This window comes from Haliaeetus leucocephalus, unplaced genomic scaffold (genome assembly GCF_000737465.1).
Source record: "Haliaeetus leucocephalus isolate CR32 unplaced genomic scaffold, Haliaeetus_leucocephalus-4.0 Scaffold273, whole genome shotgun sequence".
NCBI lineage: Eukaryota > Metazoa > Chordata > Aves > Accipitriformes > Accipitridae > Haliaeetus > Haliaeetus leucocephalus.
Window position 1 is genome coordinate 55,239 of NW_010972709.1, and position 17,510 is coordinate 72,748.

General features: G+C 40.0%; 1 protein-coding gene across 1 annotated transcript; it reads left to right on the forward strand.

The window, feature by feature from the left end:
• Window positions 1–412: 412 nt before the first annotated feature.
• On the forward strand, window positions 413–17,477 carry LOC104833144 (protein-glutamine gamma-glutamyltransferase 6-like). Its single transcript, XM_010569720.1, has 13 exons — window positions 413–419; window positions 3,156–3,329; window positions 4,160–4,399; window positions 4,915–5,033; window positions 6,228–6,356; window positions 7,613–7,790; window positions 8,637–8,772; window positions 9,812–9,915; window positions 11,809–12,051; window positions 12,728–13,072; window positions 14,075–14,232; window positions 15,952–16,085; window positions 17,327–17,477. The coding sequence occupies exons 1-13, from the start codon at window positions 413–415 to the stop codon at window positions 17,475–17,477; spliced, it is 2,118 nt and encodes a 705-aa protein (XP_010568022.1).
• The last annotated feature ends 33 nt before the right edge of the window (window positions 17,478–17,510 follow it).

Sequence of the window (17,510 nt, forward strand, 5' to 3'; positions counted from 1 at the left end):
AACTGACACAAACCAAACCATCCAAAATTAAATTTCTTCTGTCTACTTAAGACTGTATTTCCTTCATTAGATCCAGTTTGGGATGTTTTCCACTTTTAGTAGTTAAGACACCAGGATACTGTTTATCATCTTTCCTCTGCCATTCACCAGTTTTAAATAAGCATAATTAGATTCAAGATTGTGCAATTAAAGCAGTCATGAGTAGATGCTCACGTAGGACATTACTACAAAAGCAGTAACTAGCAACCACAGGTCACACCCAGCTTGTATAAACTCTAGCTTATGCAGTGAAGTCAAGAGGACGAAGCCTTTCGTTACTCGTGCTGGTGGAAGAGGATTCAGAATGTTCTTGCACACTTTTGTACCCGTAACCTGAACAACGCACAAGTGTGGAAAAGAAGAAAGAAACCTTATGGCGGGTAAGTTAAAAACAGCCTGATTGCTCCAGACATCACTCTTCCAATACAGATGAGTGACATTTGCTGAGGAAACAGGATAAATTACATGTAGTTGTTCTCTTGGCAATTTAGCCCTTTTTAGGTTAAATGCATTTACGGGTTATTCTACTAGCACTGATTTTCTTAATATCATGGGTCTTGAATATATTCTTTTTTCCTGTAACACAGAAAAATACAGTAAGAAAATATTTTTCTATCATATCCATTAACTAATCTACATAGTGCTTTTGGAGCCACCTAATCAACACTGTTGGCTAGTGATTTGGGCATCAAACTGTCACACAGAAGTCCCAGGCTCTAACCCCTCTCTGATATCGAATTGAAGTCTGGCCTCAGACAGGTCACTTGATGGCCTCCCAACTCCCATGTTCACCTCCTCACAGAATGGCTATGTTAGCCTGTGTGCTGCTTTGGATTTTTTTTCTGTTGTAGCTTCAGCTTTCTGTCAGAGGCAGCAAGAACCCTGTGTGCATACTGATCAGCATTTTCAGCAGTGATCACCAATTCTTTTGCTTATGAGCATGCTCCCAGTGTCTATCCATTAGAGGATAAACGCTTACCCAAACAAATTTTTAGAAGTTTGTCCAATTGTACATTGACAGGATTATTGAAAATACATTTTTCCAACAGAGAGATACTGAAACCAGAAAAATAAATTTTAAGATTTAAATTGAAACTGTGAAGATCAAAACAAGGAGAAATTTGAAGTACACATGGACGAAAGACTGGTATCAGGCTTTATTGTGCTCTTGCCCCATATATGAACCATTTTTTGTCGATCTCCTGCACATATTCACTAGAAATGCCTGTGTAACTGTGGACTTTGCAAGGCAAACTAAACTATTAATGCAGGAAATTCTTAGAGCTAACCAATGCTAGCCACTGCCTTCTTTATCTTTCCCACTTCTCCAGATGTCCCCTCTTACTCTGTTGTACATCTTGTCTTTCCCTGTGACATTCCACTCTGAAACTCTTAGCAGCACTGTTTAGGTCCTTAAATGTCAGAGTCCCACTAATACCAAACCCATGGCTCAGTTGCTATTAAATCCTGTATGTGCTACATTTTTATTTGCAGACATAAAAAATGCTCTTAGTTATCTGCATCACTGCACAACTAATGACGCACATGCTCCCCACACCAAATAGCCTGGACATTTAACTTGCACAGTTCAGAATACACAGAAGTAGCATATACATGGGTAAAGTGTTGCAAGGCTAACTTCTTTTCAAACTCCGAGCCCACGTGCCCTTCAGAAACACATTCTAATTCACTCTAAAAGTAGAGGACTTGATGTTAGGAATGCTGTTTTCTGTAGGTCCTTTTTAATTAAACATATTTAAGTCAGGAAAATAAAGTGATGATGCAAGTGAGAAGCTTTCTAGACATTTTACATCACGTGATTCAAATATCACACTCCTATCAATGGAATTTTTTTTCTCCAGGTGACACATCTGAAACAAGACCTTTCACTTAACTGAAAATACTAAAACATGTTTATGCTCACAGACTACAGGAAAGCAACTTGTTCTAGGCCCTTACCACAGACTTAGAACTGCATATGCACGTTCACGTTTCTTCCAAAAAGCTGAAAAACAAGTATAATTATACTACATGAAGACTTCACAGAATAAAATTCTGTGCTGCAAACACAGCAGAAAACTCAAATCCCACCCTATTTCTATAGTAGAACCCTATGGATTACCTCAGATATGAACCTCATTCCAAGTGATTCAAGGTGGTCCTAAACCAAGTCCTGCATCTTAGTACAGTGAAATGATGGAACTGTTGCTCACAGCACCATTAGTCTGCAAAGGGTTAACATGCTGTAGTTGTGGCAGGAAATTTCCTTCAAGTGAAATTCCTGTGGAATATCATATTGGAGAAGAGCACTTCTCCAACACGTGTTCATAGAGGGATGATGTATTTTTTCTGCTTTGTTTTTGTTTGTTGGTTGTTTTTTTGTTGTAATTCTTTTAACTGATTGAGGAACAAGAAAGGTTGAAAGCTTTTGTAATCTGTGCTTCAGTGTCCCTTTTTCAATAGTGGGCAACCTATCATGACACAATAGAGCAACCCATAGCACTGCCCCAAGATATGCCACTCCTACCATCTGTCCTTTGCGGGTTATCTTTTTGCAACAGAATGTGAAGTAACACCCAGCTTCAAGCAACAAGACTGTAAATTAACTGAAATACAAGATATGTGAGAAGATAATGTGCAAGTCTGACAATGAAGATATTACCCTTCTATTCATCATCTGTCATACAGTGTTTCCAGGATCAGGCGTGCACTTGCTCATGAGAGTTTTAATACTTCTTTCTATACATCTGTAAAGCATTCTGTGAACTAGGGATCCCCACAGAAAAAGAGCAGGGACATGGTGGAATAGAACAGTCTCTTCAAACTTTAACAAAGTCTTATCTAAATACATTTTTTTTTTTAATCAAAGATGAATTCTCTGATTGGGTGTTTTTTCTGTCTCTGAAAGATGCCTGCAGAAAAGATATTTTAGCTGTTCCTCTAAGTTGTTGTTTATTTTGCAATTTTTAATAACAACAGTGGATTTTTCTGTTTTCCTAGAGCATATAACTCCAGCTATATATAAATGTAATAAAACTATTACATTAGAGAAGCTGAAAAGATGTACAAGTTTGAAGGAACAATGTTTTTAATTAACTTGCCTTGTGTCTTTCTAGCCCTGAAAATAGCAAATGTCAATTGGCAATCCAAACTGAATAAAGCTGCACACCACACCTCTGATTACAGCAGCACAGAAGCAATCTTGAGGAGAGGACAGGCCTTCAGCATCACTCTGCACCTCCAAACAATGGTGCAATCTGGGGACAACTTCACATTTATTGCAAGCACAGGTAATTTCCCCATGGCACTCACCTCACATCCAAGTCACTCCAACTCCACTCACATCCAGTGCCTTAGAGCTCTACGTGGTCCATTCCTGAATCATTAAGCTTTGTCCTGTACCATTCAGGATTCACTGTTCTTTTAGGCTTAGAAGCTCCCATTTTAAAGTTCAATCTGTACCTTAAGACAATAGACAGTTAAGGTAATAATTAATAGAAAGGTAGGGGCCATCCTCATTCTAAAAACAAGCCTGTATCTTTGGTCCTAAGGACCTACCTGCAATACTGCAAGTTGTCTTCATTCTGTAGTCCCTGAAAATTTTGCAACTCTGCCTCTCACAGACCATCATCCCTCATTTGTCTCCTCTCCTGACTCTCTACTTCACCCGTTTAAACTCCCCTTTATTAACTTAATGTGTTCCCTATTACTAGAACAGTCTACGTGACCCCATTCATAAGACTCCTCTCTGTATCTTCCCAAATGGCTTCTCAAAAAAATCCTCCAGGCAGCTACTAACTCTTAATGCAGTGTGTATTAAAATGTGTGGCCCATCCTGCCTACATATTTTTGAACTGTCCAGTTTTCAGGACAACAGGTTTGTATCCTCACTTGTCTAGAATGATTATTGATGCACTCACCTTTACTGTCTTGTGCACATAACACAGAGCACTGCATAGTACGATTCTATGGACTGGAGTGCAGCTAGGTTACACTGAATAAGCATTTGATCTGATAAGCCACAATCTTTCAATGTAGTCATTAAAAAAAAAAAGAAATTGAGATCACCACTGACCCCAAGTTTGTAATTCAGAATTGCTGTCCCTGTTCCCTTTGGCAGGACCATCACCAGCAGAATCACAGAGGACCAAGGCTGTATTTAACCTTTCTGAGGAGGGTGCCAGTGGCTGGAGTGCAACCCAAGAGCCCAGTGAGCCCGGCTGCATGAACTTCACAATATTCAGCCCAGCCAATGCCGTCATTGGACGATACAAACTTAAACTCCAGCTTGTTTCTGGGAACAAGGTCTCTTCAACACTCCTGGGCCAGTTTGTACTACTCTTCAATCCCTGGTGTCCAAGTATGCTTTGATGTATCATGTTCTTCAAATAACTCATTGTCTCAGTCAGGAAATCTGGGTGTCACAGTAAAGCATGTACCTGGCAGTCACAGCTACAGAAAGATATTTTTTTTGCTCAACATCAAGGATCAGTTTTTTGCCCCTCCAGTGCTGCAATGCATCAAAGATCCAGCCTCTTGCTTGTAGAATACGAAATCAGAGGCAAGAAATATTCCAAATACTCATTCTATCATTTTTTTCCCTCTGATACTTGTGTTCAGTTGTAAACCAAGCAATACCTACCAGTAAGACACATACTGAGATTACTGAAAGGACAGGAACATAGTCTGTTCCCCTGAAAGGAACTTCATGCTTATTTTATTCACTCTCTAAATGATTACAGAGTTATAGCAGGGAGTCCTAACCCTGAATGCACAGGCAGCCTGACCTGTTCCCTAGAACTCCCCTTGAAGTGAGATTTTCAGTTACAGCAAAACAACTTTCCTTTCAGCCAGCATCTCTTATTCTGCTTCTAGATGATGATGTCTATATGGCTAATGAAAAGGAGCGACAGGAGTATGTCCTGAACGACAGTGGAATCATATTTCAGGGACTGGAAAAATGTATTCAACAAGAAGCTTGGAACTATGGACAGGTAAACAGCATCACCTATTTCAGAACTTTGAAAGTAAGAACAGTGGGTAAATAGGCTCTTGAGGAGAGAGTATCATTATCTCATAGTATAAGAGTTCAGTATTCCTCTCTCACTTATGATTTTCTTGCAGGCATATGTCTCACTTATCAATACATTACAGCAGCACCAGGATCATTTCCCCGGTCTGGCAAGTGCTAATACAGAAATAAAAGAAACGAAGCACAATTTTAGTTTTCTTCTGTCTATTACACAAACTGGCAAAATTCTACTTGTTTCTTGACCCTTGTAAAGGGCAAAGGAAGCCATTCCAGTATTAAACTCTAGGTATTGCGAGGCCAGTACATCTAAATGTTTACACAATTGGTTCAGTAACAGGGCAGAAGACACTAAAGGGATATTCCACATCTACTCAACTGAAACAACTCAAGCTGGAATTTTTGAAGATCAGTTTGGCCTTCTAAGCATAACTGCTACAAATACAGTCCTAACTACAGCCCATTGGTAGTCACATAGCCATCCTGCAACTTGTTGGGCCAGTCAAAACCTTTCCTGACCACTTCATGCCTTACGACTACACCAGCAGTTGCACAGACAGCATTTATATTAATCCTGATCACTGTGGCTACTTTTACACTAGTAAATGAAATAAAGCAGATCTGCTTTCTGTCTCAGAGGTCAAGTGACATCCTTGCCTGACAACATCCATACAGCACAGCACTTCAGCATTCTCTGGGCCCTGCACAGTGTCTCTGTGAACCTAATCCACAATAATTATTTTTGTGGGTTTCTTTCAGTTCAGATCATATGATATAAGGTGAAGGCAGGCCATCAGAGTGAAGCTTTCATAACAGAAGGGTACCTGTGGGACATGACAGGATGTGGGAGGGTGCAAAGCCTGCAAAGCCAGACCTGGAGTGGTCTTGTTCATTCCACCAGGCCACGTAATGTCTTTGTGAATGCTAATAGTTATGGCCCTAAGCCATGCTCATTAGCATGCTGTCTTTAAAATACTGTGGAGGGTCAGCAGTCTAGTGCCTATACTTTCTTCTTGACACTATTTTCTTTAACAGTACAGAAAATACTTATATTACCAACATGATCCTGTCGTGCTAGGAGAAGAAAAATAGGTGGGGAGTTTATCCTTGGGTTTATTTATGAAATTAGCCTTTAATATATTGCTTGTTTTGATTTCAGTTTGAAGAGGATATCCTTGATATCTCTCTGGCTATACTGGATCGAAGCCTGAACCACCGCCAAGATCCAGCTGCTGATGTATCCAACAGAAACAATCCTATCTATGTGAGCAGGGTTATCAGTGCTATGGTAAAGTGACCAATTAGTTACAGCTGCACAATGCACCTACTAACAAACCCCCCAATACATTATTGTGAATGCCTCAATGTTTTATAGGAGTAACTAACTCTTCTGCAAAGAATACCTACAGAAGAGGTAAAATGGAGATTTTTTTTCTCATGGAAAAACACCCCAAAAGTTTAATTTACTTTCTTCCCAAAAGTTTGCTCATAACCGAAGGAATGTTTTTGAGGACTTTTGGGGAACGCTGAATCTCAGATTTATTTTCCTAATGGATTTTCAGTTCATTAGATCTTTTCACTGATTTGGAAAGCCTGTGTCATTCTGAAATAATTTGATAAGTTTTTCAAACACCAAGAGAAGCATGAAATATTTTGGAAAACCCGTGTTGCTACGGCTCCATTTAATGTGTGTATTTAGTATTCTTCACTTAAGGGGGATTTGTTCATTAAGCCCTGTATGCATTTCCTTCAACAGTTACATCTTCTCAACAACCCCCCATCCTCACAAACATATAAATGCACAACTAGGCAACTGAAAAGTTTTGCATTTTATAAATAATACATGCCTTGCAACATTCCTTATCTGAGATTCCTCTTTTAGAGCTGTGATCCATTTCACCTGTTTAGACAGCACTCACTTTAGACAGTTTCAGCTTCAACATGAAGTAAGCAACTCTACTTAGATGTACAAAATTACTAAAAGTACTAATACTTAAGAAAAAAATAATTAAAAAAAACCTCACTGTTTTCTGTACAACCATACACGACATTTAAACAGGCCTTTAAAATGGATGTGCCCAAATATATGTAAGCACATCTAACAAGTCTGAGCAAGCTATATGTACTATATGGACATTTGCAATAAATGTACATTCAGAGAAAATCTGTACTTCTTGATGCTTCCATATAAATCACTTGAGAATGTGAGCCAATACTGAATACACAGTATAACAGTATAATGACATACAAGGAGGTGAAATTAATCAATGAAACAGAGAAAATTTAAATAGGCTGGCAGTCAGTGCACTTGGGCACACTTGTACTGAAAAACAAGGCAGTTTTGAATCACCAGGCTCTACAAGCTGATCTGGGTTTGATCCAATTGTTGCACTTGAGCAGACAAAATTCTGTCTAAGATTCAAATACTATTTCCCACCACTCAGCCAATAAGAACAGTGGTACAAACAGCGTCATTTCTGCCTATTTACCTCTCTCCCTTTTTCTGTAAATATTTTAATTCTCTCATGAGAAAGACTCTTTCAGGTTAACAGCAACGATGAAAAAGGAGTAGTGGAAGGGAAGTGGAATGGAAAGTACTGCTCAGGAACCAACCCCTTGCAGTGGAGTGGAAGCGTGACCATCCTTCGAAAGTGGTACAGGGGGAGATACAAACCTGTCCGGTATGGCCAGTGCTGGGTCTTTGCAGGAGTAATGTGCACAGGTATACATGAAGGGATGAAGAATGCTATCAGAAAGGAAGTTTACTAGAATTTCTGTAGTTTTAACTTTGTGATGTTATTGTTGAAGCTGTTTCAGCTTTGACAGAGAGAGTGAAGAATGTATGCTCTCCATGCATGAAGGGTTATTTTCTTCTATTTTAAACAGACATAGGTTGTAATATGGCACCCCAGTTTTGTGAGTCATCAAACAAAATGCAAAGCGGTTTGCCAGACTGGGCTGGTGAAAAGAGCAAGGTTTCCTGTTTCAAAACTAGGATTCAAAGAAAACCAGTGCTCTTTTAAGTCTGTCTCCTCACAATGCCAGTTTTCTACTGTTGTGTTTTATCTACCGGTGACACAAAACCAAATCATAATTCTGAGGACCTGTAAAGGGAGCTGCAAGTTGGGAAAAGCATTTTATACTAGCAGTTTCCGTTAAGAGCTGCTCTGAGAGACAAGAGTCACTTTGGGGAAAATACAAAGGAAAACTAAGCAATTGAGAGGTACGTCTCAGAGAGGAAGTGGAAGAAGAAGCAGGTAACAGAAACAAACACAGGGATAAAATGGGAGAGAGAACAGGATGAAGAATGAAAGATTAAAATAAATGGGTGAATCTAACTCTTCTTAAAAAGAGCATGGCAGCTAAGAACATCATGTGAGTGGAACTGTCTTCTAAGCAGTTGTGCACCATGACTGTGACTTGCATCATATCTGAGAGAGAAGTTTCTGAGGGTTTGTTTCCCTACTGGAAACATGCACACTAGACTGCTTTGCCAAGGAAACCAAAAATATTTCCTAAATGTCTGCAAAATAGGCTTACAGCACTTTCATGGTATTCTATATTGCAGTTCTGAGATCCTTGGGAATACCTACTCGTGTTATTACAAACTTCAACTCTGCCCATGACAGGAATATAAATCTGAGTATTGATAAGTACGTTGACATTTCTGGAAAGACCCTGCACTTGACTGAAGACAGTGTGTGGTAAATATAATTTTTTTCTTAATATTTCTTCCATTATATTCTCCTCTAATTAAAAGATCTAGAATCATGCTCCTGAAAAACCACCCCAACCTCATGCTCTCAGTGACGTAAAACCCCATACCAAAGAATCAACAGAGTGTTCAGAAATGCAGTATGTAGTCAGTTTCATCATTCTGAAGAATTAACAGAGGAGATACTTTGCACCATTGCTATTCAACATATAATTTGAAACTGTAACTGCTAATTTTGTCTCTACTGTATGAAAGTTTAAATTTTTCCAAAAGAAGTTGAAGAGTGATTAACCTCTTGCTCAAAAATGGTATCAGCTTGTCCCTCAATTCCTAGAGCAGAGCACTCTCAGAAGCCCGTAAGTTTTAGACCCAGCTCCTGTGCTACATGCTGTCTCAGTCTTTCATGATTACCATTATACATCCCTTGCACAATACTGAGAGGTTACTAAAGTAAAGGTAATATGTTTAATGCAGCTGAGAAGAATTCCATCACATCCCTTAGGAAGAACATGCTGTTTCTTTCGCCTCAGAGAACCTGTTAAAAATCATGCTTTTGACAAACAAGTGCACAGAAACTATCACACTGCACGTGTGTTGTATTGCATGATCAATGTTTCAGTCACCAAGCACCCTATACCATGTGGACTGAATGGGACATGGGTGACATGAAGTAGAAAGCAACTGTGAATTAAATACCAGCAGATACCAATATGCGCAGGAGACCTTTGGCTGTACAGTATGCTGCTCTGGAATGTCCAGAATTGAATACTTGACTCTGCAATTAATTATCTTCCTTTTAACATTTTTTTTCATAACATCCCAACATTCCTCAGTGATCTGAACACAAAAAGCTGGTAAAGAAGGGGAAAGAGGTACTCAAGAAAGGAGTCAGCAGCTGGTCTCTCCACAGAGAAGTTTTCATTCACTTGACTAGGGTTATTTCTTGCTTTGCACCAGAAATGTATCAAATCTTTCAATATAGAATTAATTGTATGAATCAGTGATTCCCTATTCTACCTCCCTCACAGGAATTTCCATGTCTGGAATGAAAGCTGGTTCATTAGAAGAGATCTTGGCTCTTTTTATGATGGATGGCAGGTTCTAGATGCAACGCCCCAGGAAAGAAGCAAAGGTAACGCTGCTGTAAATATAAAAAGCTGTAGATACTGTTACTCCTAAATATTGTTACTGAAATTTCAGGACAACTCTCTTCTATCTACTCCCTGTAGATGTAGCATTAACTCAGGTGCACAAGAAAAGCAATACCCACATCAATCTCCAGTAGACTGCTTTTCCGTCAGCCTCTGGATTGCCTACCAGCATGCAAGTTCTTACTTTTTTTGATCCTCTGCCTCCACAAAAGCCAGCACATCTTAAGTTCACTTATCTCACCCTTGCTTGTCTTAGCTCCTAATATTACACAGATTCGTAAAATGACATAGAATAGCTACGGTTGGAAGGGACCTTCAGAGTTTGTTTACTCCACCTCCCTGCTCAGCACAGGGCCAATTAAAACAGGTTTCTCAGGACCATGTCTAGTTGGGTTTTGAGTATTTCATAGGATGGAGACTCCACAAGCTCTCTGGGCAAACTGTTGCAGAGCTGATCAACCTCATAGAAAAAAGTTTTTTTATTACGTTTAAATGGAATTTTCTGTGTTTCAATTTGTGCCCACTGCCACTTGTCCTTTCACTGGATATCACTGAGGAGAGTCCAATTCTGTCCTCTTTACACCCTCCCATCAGGTATTTATACACACCTATAAGACTCTCCCAAGCCTTCCCGCCTCCAGGTTGAACAGTCCCAGTTCTCATCCCTTAATCCCTTTTTGTGGTCCTTTGCAGGACTTGCTTCCATACACCCACATCTTTGTTGTACAAGGAGCCCAGAACTGGACACAGCATTCCAGATGTGGTCTCACCAGTGCTGAGTAGAAGGAAAGGATCATGTCCCTTGATCTGCTGGCAATGGTCTTCCTGATGCAGCTCTGGATGTTGCTTGCTGCAAGGTCACATTGCTGGCATTAGACACATTTGCTGGCTTGTATTGGACAGATTTAGCAGCAAAACAAATTAAAACCCCTTTTAGTAAGATGCTAAGTAAAGATTTTGGAGCTTATAGTCACAGGGTTGAACCAAAGAGTTTACCACAGAAAGTAAAATATGCCCCATGACTCTACCCTATGTTTTACAGGACACACTGGAATGAGTAGGAAGATATTTCACATGATGTCCTCATGGCATGCAACAACATGCCATTTATGGACAAAGCTACATGAAAGAAGCGCCAAACTGTTCTCCGGTTCTGAAACCAAGTGACATAGAACGGCTTTTTTTTACAGCACTGAACTCCCTCTCCCAGACCAAAATAATAGCACAGCCTGCTGCCAACAGACTTTGGTCTGTCCAATTCCCTGAATTCTTCACAGCCATTGTCTGAAAGATTGCTTACTGACAAGGGGGGAAACCACACTAAGAAGCTTGCTAACAAGTAAACAGTGTGGATGACCAATGGCCGGCACTTGGGTTCACACTTTGGCTCTGGTTTTATTTACTAATACAGACACAACTTCATTATCTAGTTTGATGACCTCCATCAAAAGATTCATTTATTTGGCCATTTTAAACCCATCAAACTCCAGATAAACTGCTTCTCATTCCCCACTACTAAGTTCACCAAATTTAGCTTTGGCTCCCATCCTCTCCTCTCCTTTCACTAGACAGCTTAGCATACAGCCTTGCAAGCTCTGGAGGGTTAGAACACTTCACATAGCACACATCATAAGAAGTGTTAGTTCTCTCTATACCTTATTGGCCTTACAACCTCCTCCGTGCTCCTACCTTTTGATAGAAAATGCATATGGAATCTCTGGACATGCTGTTACCATAATGCACAGATGTAGAAACAATGCACTTTATCCAAACATGTCTTTGGAGTGACTACCTCTCCCTCTTGCTGTCAGCATAAGGAGTTAACGTTCTTTCGCAATAGGCAGTCATTTAACTTTTCCCTCTCTCTAATATAGGCATATATCAGTGTGGTCCTGCCTCCACCAGAGCCATTAAGGAAGGGGATGTGAACCTGGATTACGACAGCTCATTTCTGTTTGCAGCAGTGAATGCTGACTATGTTACTTGGATTCACTATAGCAACAAAAGAAAAGAGAGAATTTATTCTGATACTAGGAAGATTGGAAAATTTATCAGCACCAAAGCAGTGGGGACTAACTCCCGTGTGGATGTCACTGCTAATTACAAATATCCAGAAGGTAAACTCTATAGCTGTCTTGCCACTGATGGACAGAAGGGAAAGGAATTTAGGCCTTCGTTGGATTTAGCACTGACTTAATTTCTTTACTTCTTCTGGAGCAAAGTAACTGTGAATTTTCAAAGTAGTAGGGCTCACTGTCAGCTGATAGTGATTCAAAATGGCCTTTGTGGTGGCCCTTGATGAAATACTAATATATTCAATACAAAGTCAAAGCTACTTCTCTAAGACATTCTGTCCCAGCTGTTCTGATCAGCTGGTAAGACTATTTCTGTTATGACATGCAGCAATAGCCATTCTGGAGAGTTGTTTGGGGAGAGTTTCTGTGAAAGGATTTTTTCACCCTTCTTAATTTCAGAGGAGATGGCAATTGCCCCAGCTTATGCAGAACTGAGCTCTCCCAGGAGTTATCTTTGTACTGCTCACAGCTTCTAAGAGGTGCCCATGAACAACCAGCTAAAGCTGACAGGCAGGTTTTACTTTCCAGCCTTCATGGCCATGTATATTCATTTGCTTTTGTGTGAAAATTAGCATTTAGGTTAGACCACACTTTCTCCTCTTGTGTATCTTTGCCCTCCTCAGCTTTCCTAAACTGTATTTTACTGAGAGCAATTATGGCTCCATTGCACTATATTCAGCATGCATGACATCTCTGACCATGTTATCTTTCAAAGCAGGATCCTTGAAAGAAAGGCAGGTGTATAAAAAAGCACTGAAGCTGCTTGCTGTGAGAAGCACTGGGAAAAGAACCAAAATTACAAGACGTAGAAGACGATCTTCAGTAGCATGGAGACAAAATATGACACAGCCTACACAAAAACCCAGTATCTCAGGGAAGCTGATCCTTGATGCATCTCCTGTAATTGGCCAGGATATCCTCCTTACCTTGGCACTCAAGAACTTGACCTCAGATTTCAAGAACATAAGGGTTAAACTGAGAGCTTCAGCCATTCTCTACACAAGAAGACCAAAGGCAGAGATTTTGCAGTTGTCTAGGTCTGTTAAACTTGGATCTGAAGAAGGTAATTTAAATCTTTTTACAGCTAAGGACAAGATGTAGCTTTGCTTTGTAGCCACATCACATAGAAATAATGAACAGCTCAAGAACTGCATGACCTGCAAATGGTTTGTGGTTAAGGCTATTCAGGGGAAGAGAAACATATATATTTGCCCTGTCTTAAGCATTTGCTTTTGGGCACTGTCAGAAAGGATACTGAGCTGGGTGACCTTTTGTCTGACCCAGTACAGGCACTATTAGTTCTCCATTATGACCTTTTTTGCTAAGACAGAACAACTAAGACATACACCAGAGACTACTCAGCTACCAGCTCCCCATAATCAAAGCATAAAGACAGATTAAAGGGGGGAAACGTAAGCCTACATCTTTTACAGCAGTAGGACAGTAACTACAGACTGCAGTAAGTGCTACACTACCTGCAGGTAGTGGCCTTTGCCCTGCTTTTATAGGGACAGCAGTGAAAAATGAGACATGAAGCATAGATGAATATAACTACCTTCTCAAGCTAAAACACAACACATTATAACTGTTTCCACTGTTCCAACAGTAGATGAACATTTTTTCTCAACGTACAGAGATCCATTGCCTTCCTCACTGGCACAGAGACTCTGACTGTGCACCCTCTTTAAGGCAGAGGCTACAGCTGCATCAGCAAGGGCATTTAAAACAACCCACCTTTTCACTTCTGCCTTCTTTGCAAGGAAGGAGCATTAAATGCCCAGCTTCAGGTAAACAAAAAAAACACCAGCAGAGATTGCCACATACATCCATCCTCAGAACTGTCCAGCTACTGAACTGTACCTGATCATTTAGTGTTTGATGTGATTGTAAGTAGAAGTCACGTATAAGCATCATTCCTGTGTATCAGCTGTCAACACCCACAAATGGACAGACTCAGGGTGACAGCATTCTTGCTCCTTAAAATACAGATATATTACAGATAGCTGGCACTTAGACACAGAAAAAAAAGGAAGAGGAGGAAATTCTGTTTCTATTTCCATTCCAGTGAAAGAGATTTCATTCAAGATCTCCTATTCCCAGTACAAAAACTCTCTGGTGGATGACAGGAAGATCCTAGTGACTGCTGTGTGTGAAACCAAACAGGGAGCCTCGCTTCTAGTGGAGAAGGACATTGTACTTCAGGATCCTTTTCTCACCATCAAGGTAAAAGCCAGTCCCCTTCGTGTCCCTGGAGAGACACGTTGAGAAGAAGCAACTAGAATCCTTACTCCATCTACTTCTCATGGGAAGGAGTGTGGGAAGTGAAATCATGCCTGAGGGTGATTTGATCTTGTTGCTCTAGTAATGGGCCATACGACACAAGTGAAATGAAATACATTAAGGAAAAGCAAACCTTTCCAAAGCATAGCTGTGCTATGGTGTTCTTGCCAGTGCTTGTTGACATGGCACTGATAAAAGTTCTCAGTGTTAGGAGTGTTACAAGGTAAGATTATCTCCAGAGAGACAGACAGACAGACAAGAGACAAACAGAGACAGACAGAGCGATCTAGTCCATATCTAGGCCTCCACTTTTGTCAGGGAAGTCTGACCATTCTCTTCCAGTTTATTTAAGAAGCCTGATCTTTACCAAAGACATCTTCACTGACTAGCTCATAATACCTGGGGCTGTGAGGCTTGTTATTACTAATAATCAAAGAAGTTCTTTCACCTTATCGGGAAAAGTGGCACTTTTCACCTTCTGTAACATCTTTCCAAATGATTATTAATTAGAACTGGAGGCTTTTTTTCCCATTTAAGACTGACTTCTGACAAATGTTGTACAATGGGTAAAAAGCAATTCTTACTCTACAGAAAAGACCATGCACTATGTATGCCCAGGGACAGTCCTGGGTTTCTATGGCTCATCACATCCAAATAAACTAGCTTAACTTGTTTTGGACAGTTCAGCACATTCACATGCTGTATCAGACATGGGATCAAAAGCTATCTGCCTACTGTACTGTAAACAACACAGAGGGAGTATGATAATTCGTGGCCTTTCAGAGCCTCCAGACTACATTAGCTATCCCAAACCACTCTGCAGTAGCATACAGGAAAAACATGGTTACACACAGGAATAAAAAGTCTGGCTTTTTGTAGGTCTGGCAATTTCTGAATACCAAGTTCTAGTGAGACTTTGTAAAAAGCCTTCTGTGCTGTATCATGCAAATAACAGAGTCAGCTTATATAGGGCTGGCACCTGAATTAAATTACTTAAATTCAGTGACTAAGTTTCAAGAAGGGTTTATGTTTCTGTTGATTGAAACTTCTGTATAAACATACATTCAAGAATACAGAAATGCAATTGGGGTGCTGGACTTCTCCATTATGTTAACTAATTCTACATCATCTACAAAGATAACTAGATGAGCCAATTCAGTCAAAATAAGGCAATGAATATATTTATTTGCTACTTGGCATCCTATTCTTTTTTCGCCTGAGATGTCACAATTCACCTCTGTCTCACACCTCCAATGTTTTCTAATCCTAAACCTTTCATTTAGTCTAACTAAAGCTAATTTCACTTAAGCTGCCTACAGTAGTTAGCCAGATATGCCAAGTTAATACTTGTATTCTCATTCTGTTCTCATTCTGATAAGTATCATATACTGTGCTATACGTTAACACCATACACTGACCTAGTTAAAAAATTTGGCCTAAATGGTAGATTCTACAGTAGTTTGTTCTTTCTCAGCCATACTGGGTGGCTGATTCAAGCCTGAACTCTGATGCGCAAAAATATGTACATGTATTAATTCCTGGCTCCTTCCTGTCCAGGAGATCCTAAGAGTGTAAGTGGCTTGCAACAGGAATGAAAAGAGAAAACCACGAGAAAGAAGTGAGACTAATGCCGTAGCTGAGCAGAATGTTCTCTCTTTGTAGGTCCTTGGTCCAACAGTGGTACACAAGGCTGTTAATGTGCAGGTGACATTTACCAACCCGCTGTCTGAAGTGGTGACAGACTGTGTGCTGAGAGCCGAAGGTAGTGGCCTGATCAAAGACCAACTCAGAATCAAGTACGTAAATGCTATCTGGCTAATAACTCATTCACTTTGGTGGGAAATCTGGAATAGAAGTGGGTTTTTTAAAAAAGATTCTGTCAACCTCATGACTTTTGTTGGCACCAACCTTGGACAAAATACCATCATATCAGTACTCTCCATATACTAGTTGGGAGTCTTTTACATCTCCTTAGCCAAGCTTTGAATTACAGAATGCTCAGAGAGCAGAGAGATGGCCTGCTTTTAATGACAGCATGTAACTCAGAGTGCTGTAGTTAGTGACGGAATTATACAAAGAGTAAAAATTTAAAAATGCTCTTCCTTTTGTGGTTTGCAAAAGAAAAACCAAACAATCCTTGAAGGATAAGAGAGAAAGTGATGGTATCTTTTTTCCTTCAGATATTAAATCACTAAAGAGCCAGGACATAAACTGTAATGAAATGTCTTAAAAATGTGTCCACTGATATCATATCAATAAGAAATTGTTCTCCCATCTCCTCCATGGTTACTATTTTTAAAACATTTTTTAAAGTGTTCAAAATATTTATGCTGGGGGAGTGAGTGAGCACCAAGAAACTGTGAGAGGAAAAAAAAAGATAGCAAAAGACAGATAATGATGCAAATCACTAAGGCTTCAGTTACATTGAATACAAAATTCAGGTCTAGATCCTGACCTTGAACCTTAATTTGCTGTACCAGCATCAGTATTGCTGAGCTTCAGTACCTCCTTAGAGCAGAGAGGCCCTTTTCCCCCACTCTCTCTGTTTTCTGGTGCTACTATCAGTCTCCTTGTGTTGGACAGCCAAGAGTAATTTCTAACTATGGACATAAAATCAACAGGTAATTACTTTTACCACACCAAAATATAGCATGAGCATATCTAGAGTACTATAAATGTTGTGAGTGTTGAGGGTAATACATAGACTTGGATTTGAGCTCTTCTAAAGATAACCTTTCTGATCATTCCTCAGGTGCTCAATATGTTTTACTCTCATGATACAACCCCTAACTCTCTATCAGAGATTGAGAACTGCAACTATTCTACCACATCCATTACAGCTTGATTAGTTCTTCAAGGATAGTATTGTGGGGGCTGTGAACATGGAAGGTTATGTCCACCTGTGCTAGGAGCATACAAACACAGCGGCCACTTACTCTGACTCTTCCCTTCTACACTGTCTTAGATTCGGGGACTCTGAAGAATACATAGCAAGAATTTTTCAGCTGCTTGAACTTAGAAATGTATTCTCTTTTAGTGTGGCAAGAATGGCCCCCATGGAGAGCTCAACAGTCCAATTTGAAATCATTCCCTACAAGAGTGGCACCAGGCAGCTTCAGGTGGACTTGGTTTGCATCCATTTTTCAGACATTAAGGGATTTGTGATGCTTGATGTGGCTCCTGCTTAGTGATATAACCTGTACATCAGTTCAGTTTTGTCT

Excerpts from the sequence above, each read along its gene's own strand:
- LOC104833144 (XM_010569720.1), top strand. Across the intron at positions 12,052-12,727 it reads TAATTACAAATATCCAGAAG|GATCCTTGAAAGAAAGGCAG; the intron begins GTAAACTCTATA and ends CTTTCAAAGCAG. Across the intron at positions 16,086-17,326 it reads AAAGACCAACTCAGAATCAA|TGTGGCAAGAATGGCCCCCA; the intron begins GTACGTAAATGC and ends ATTCTCTTTTAG.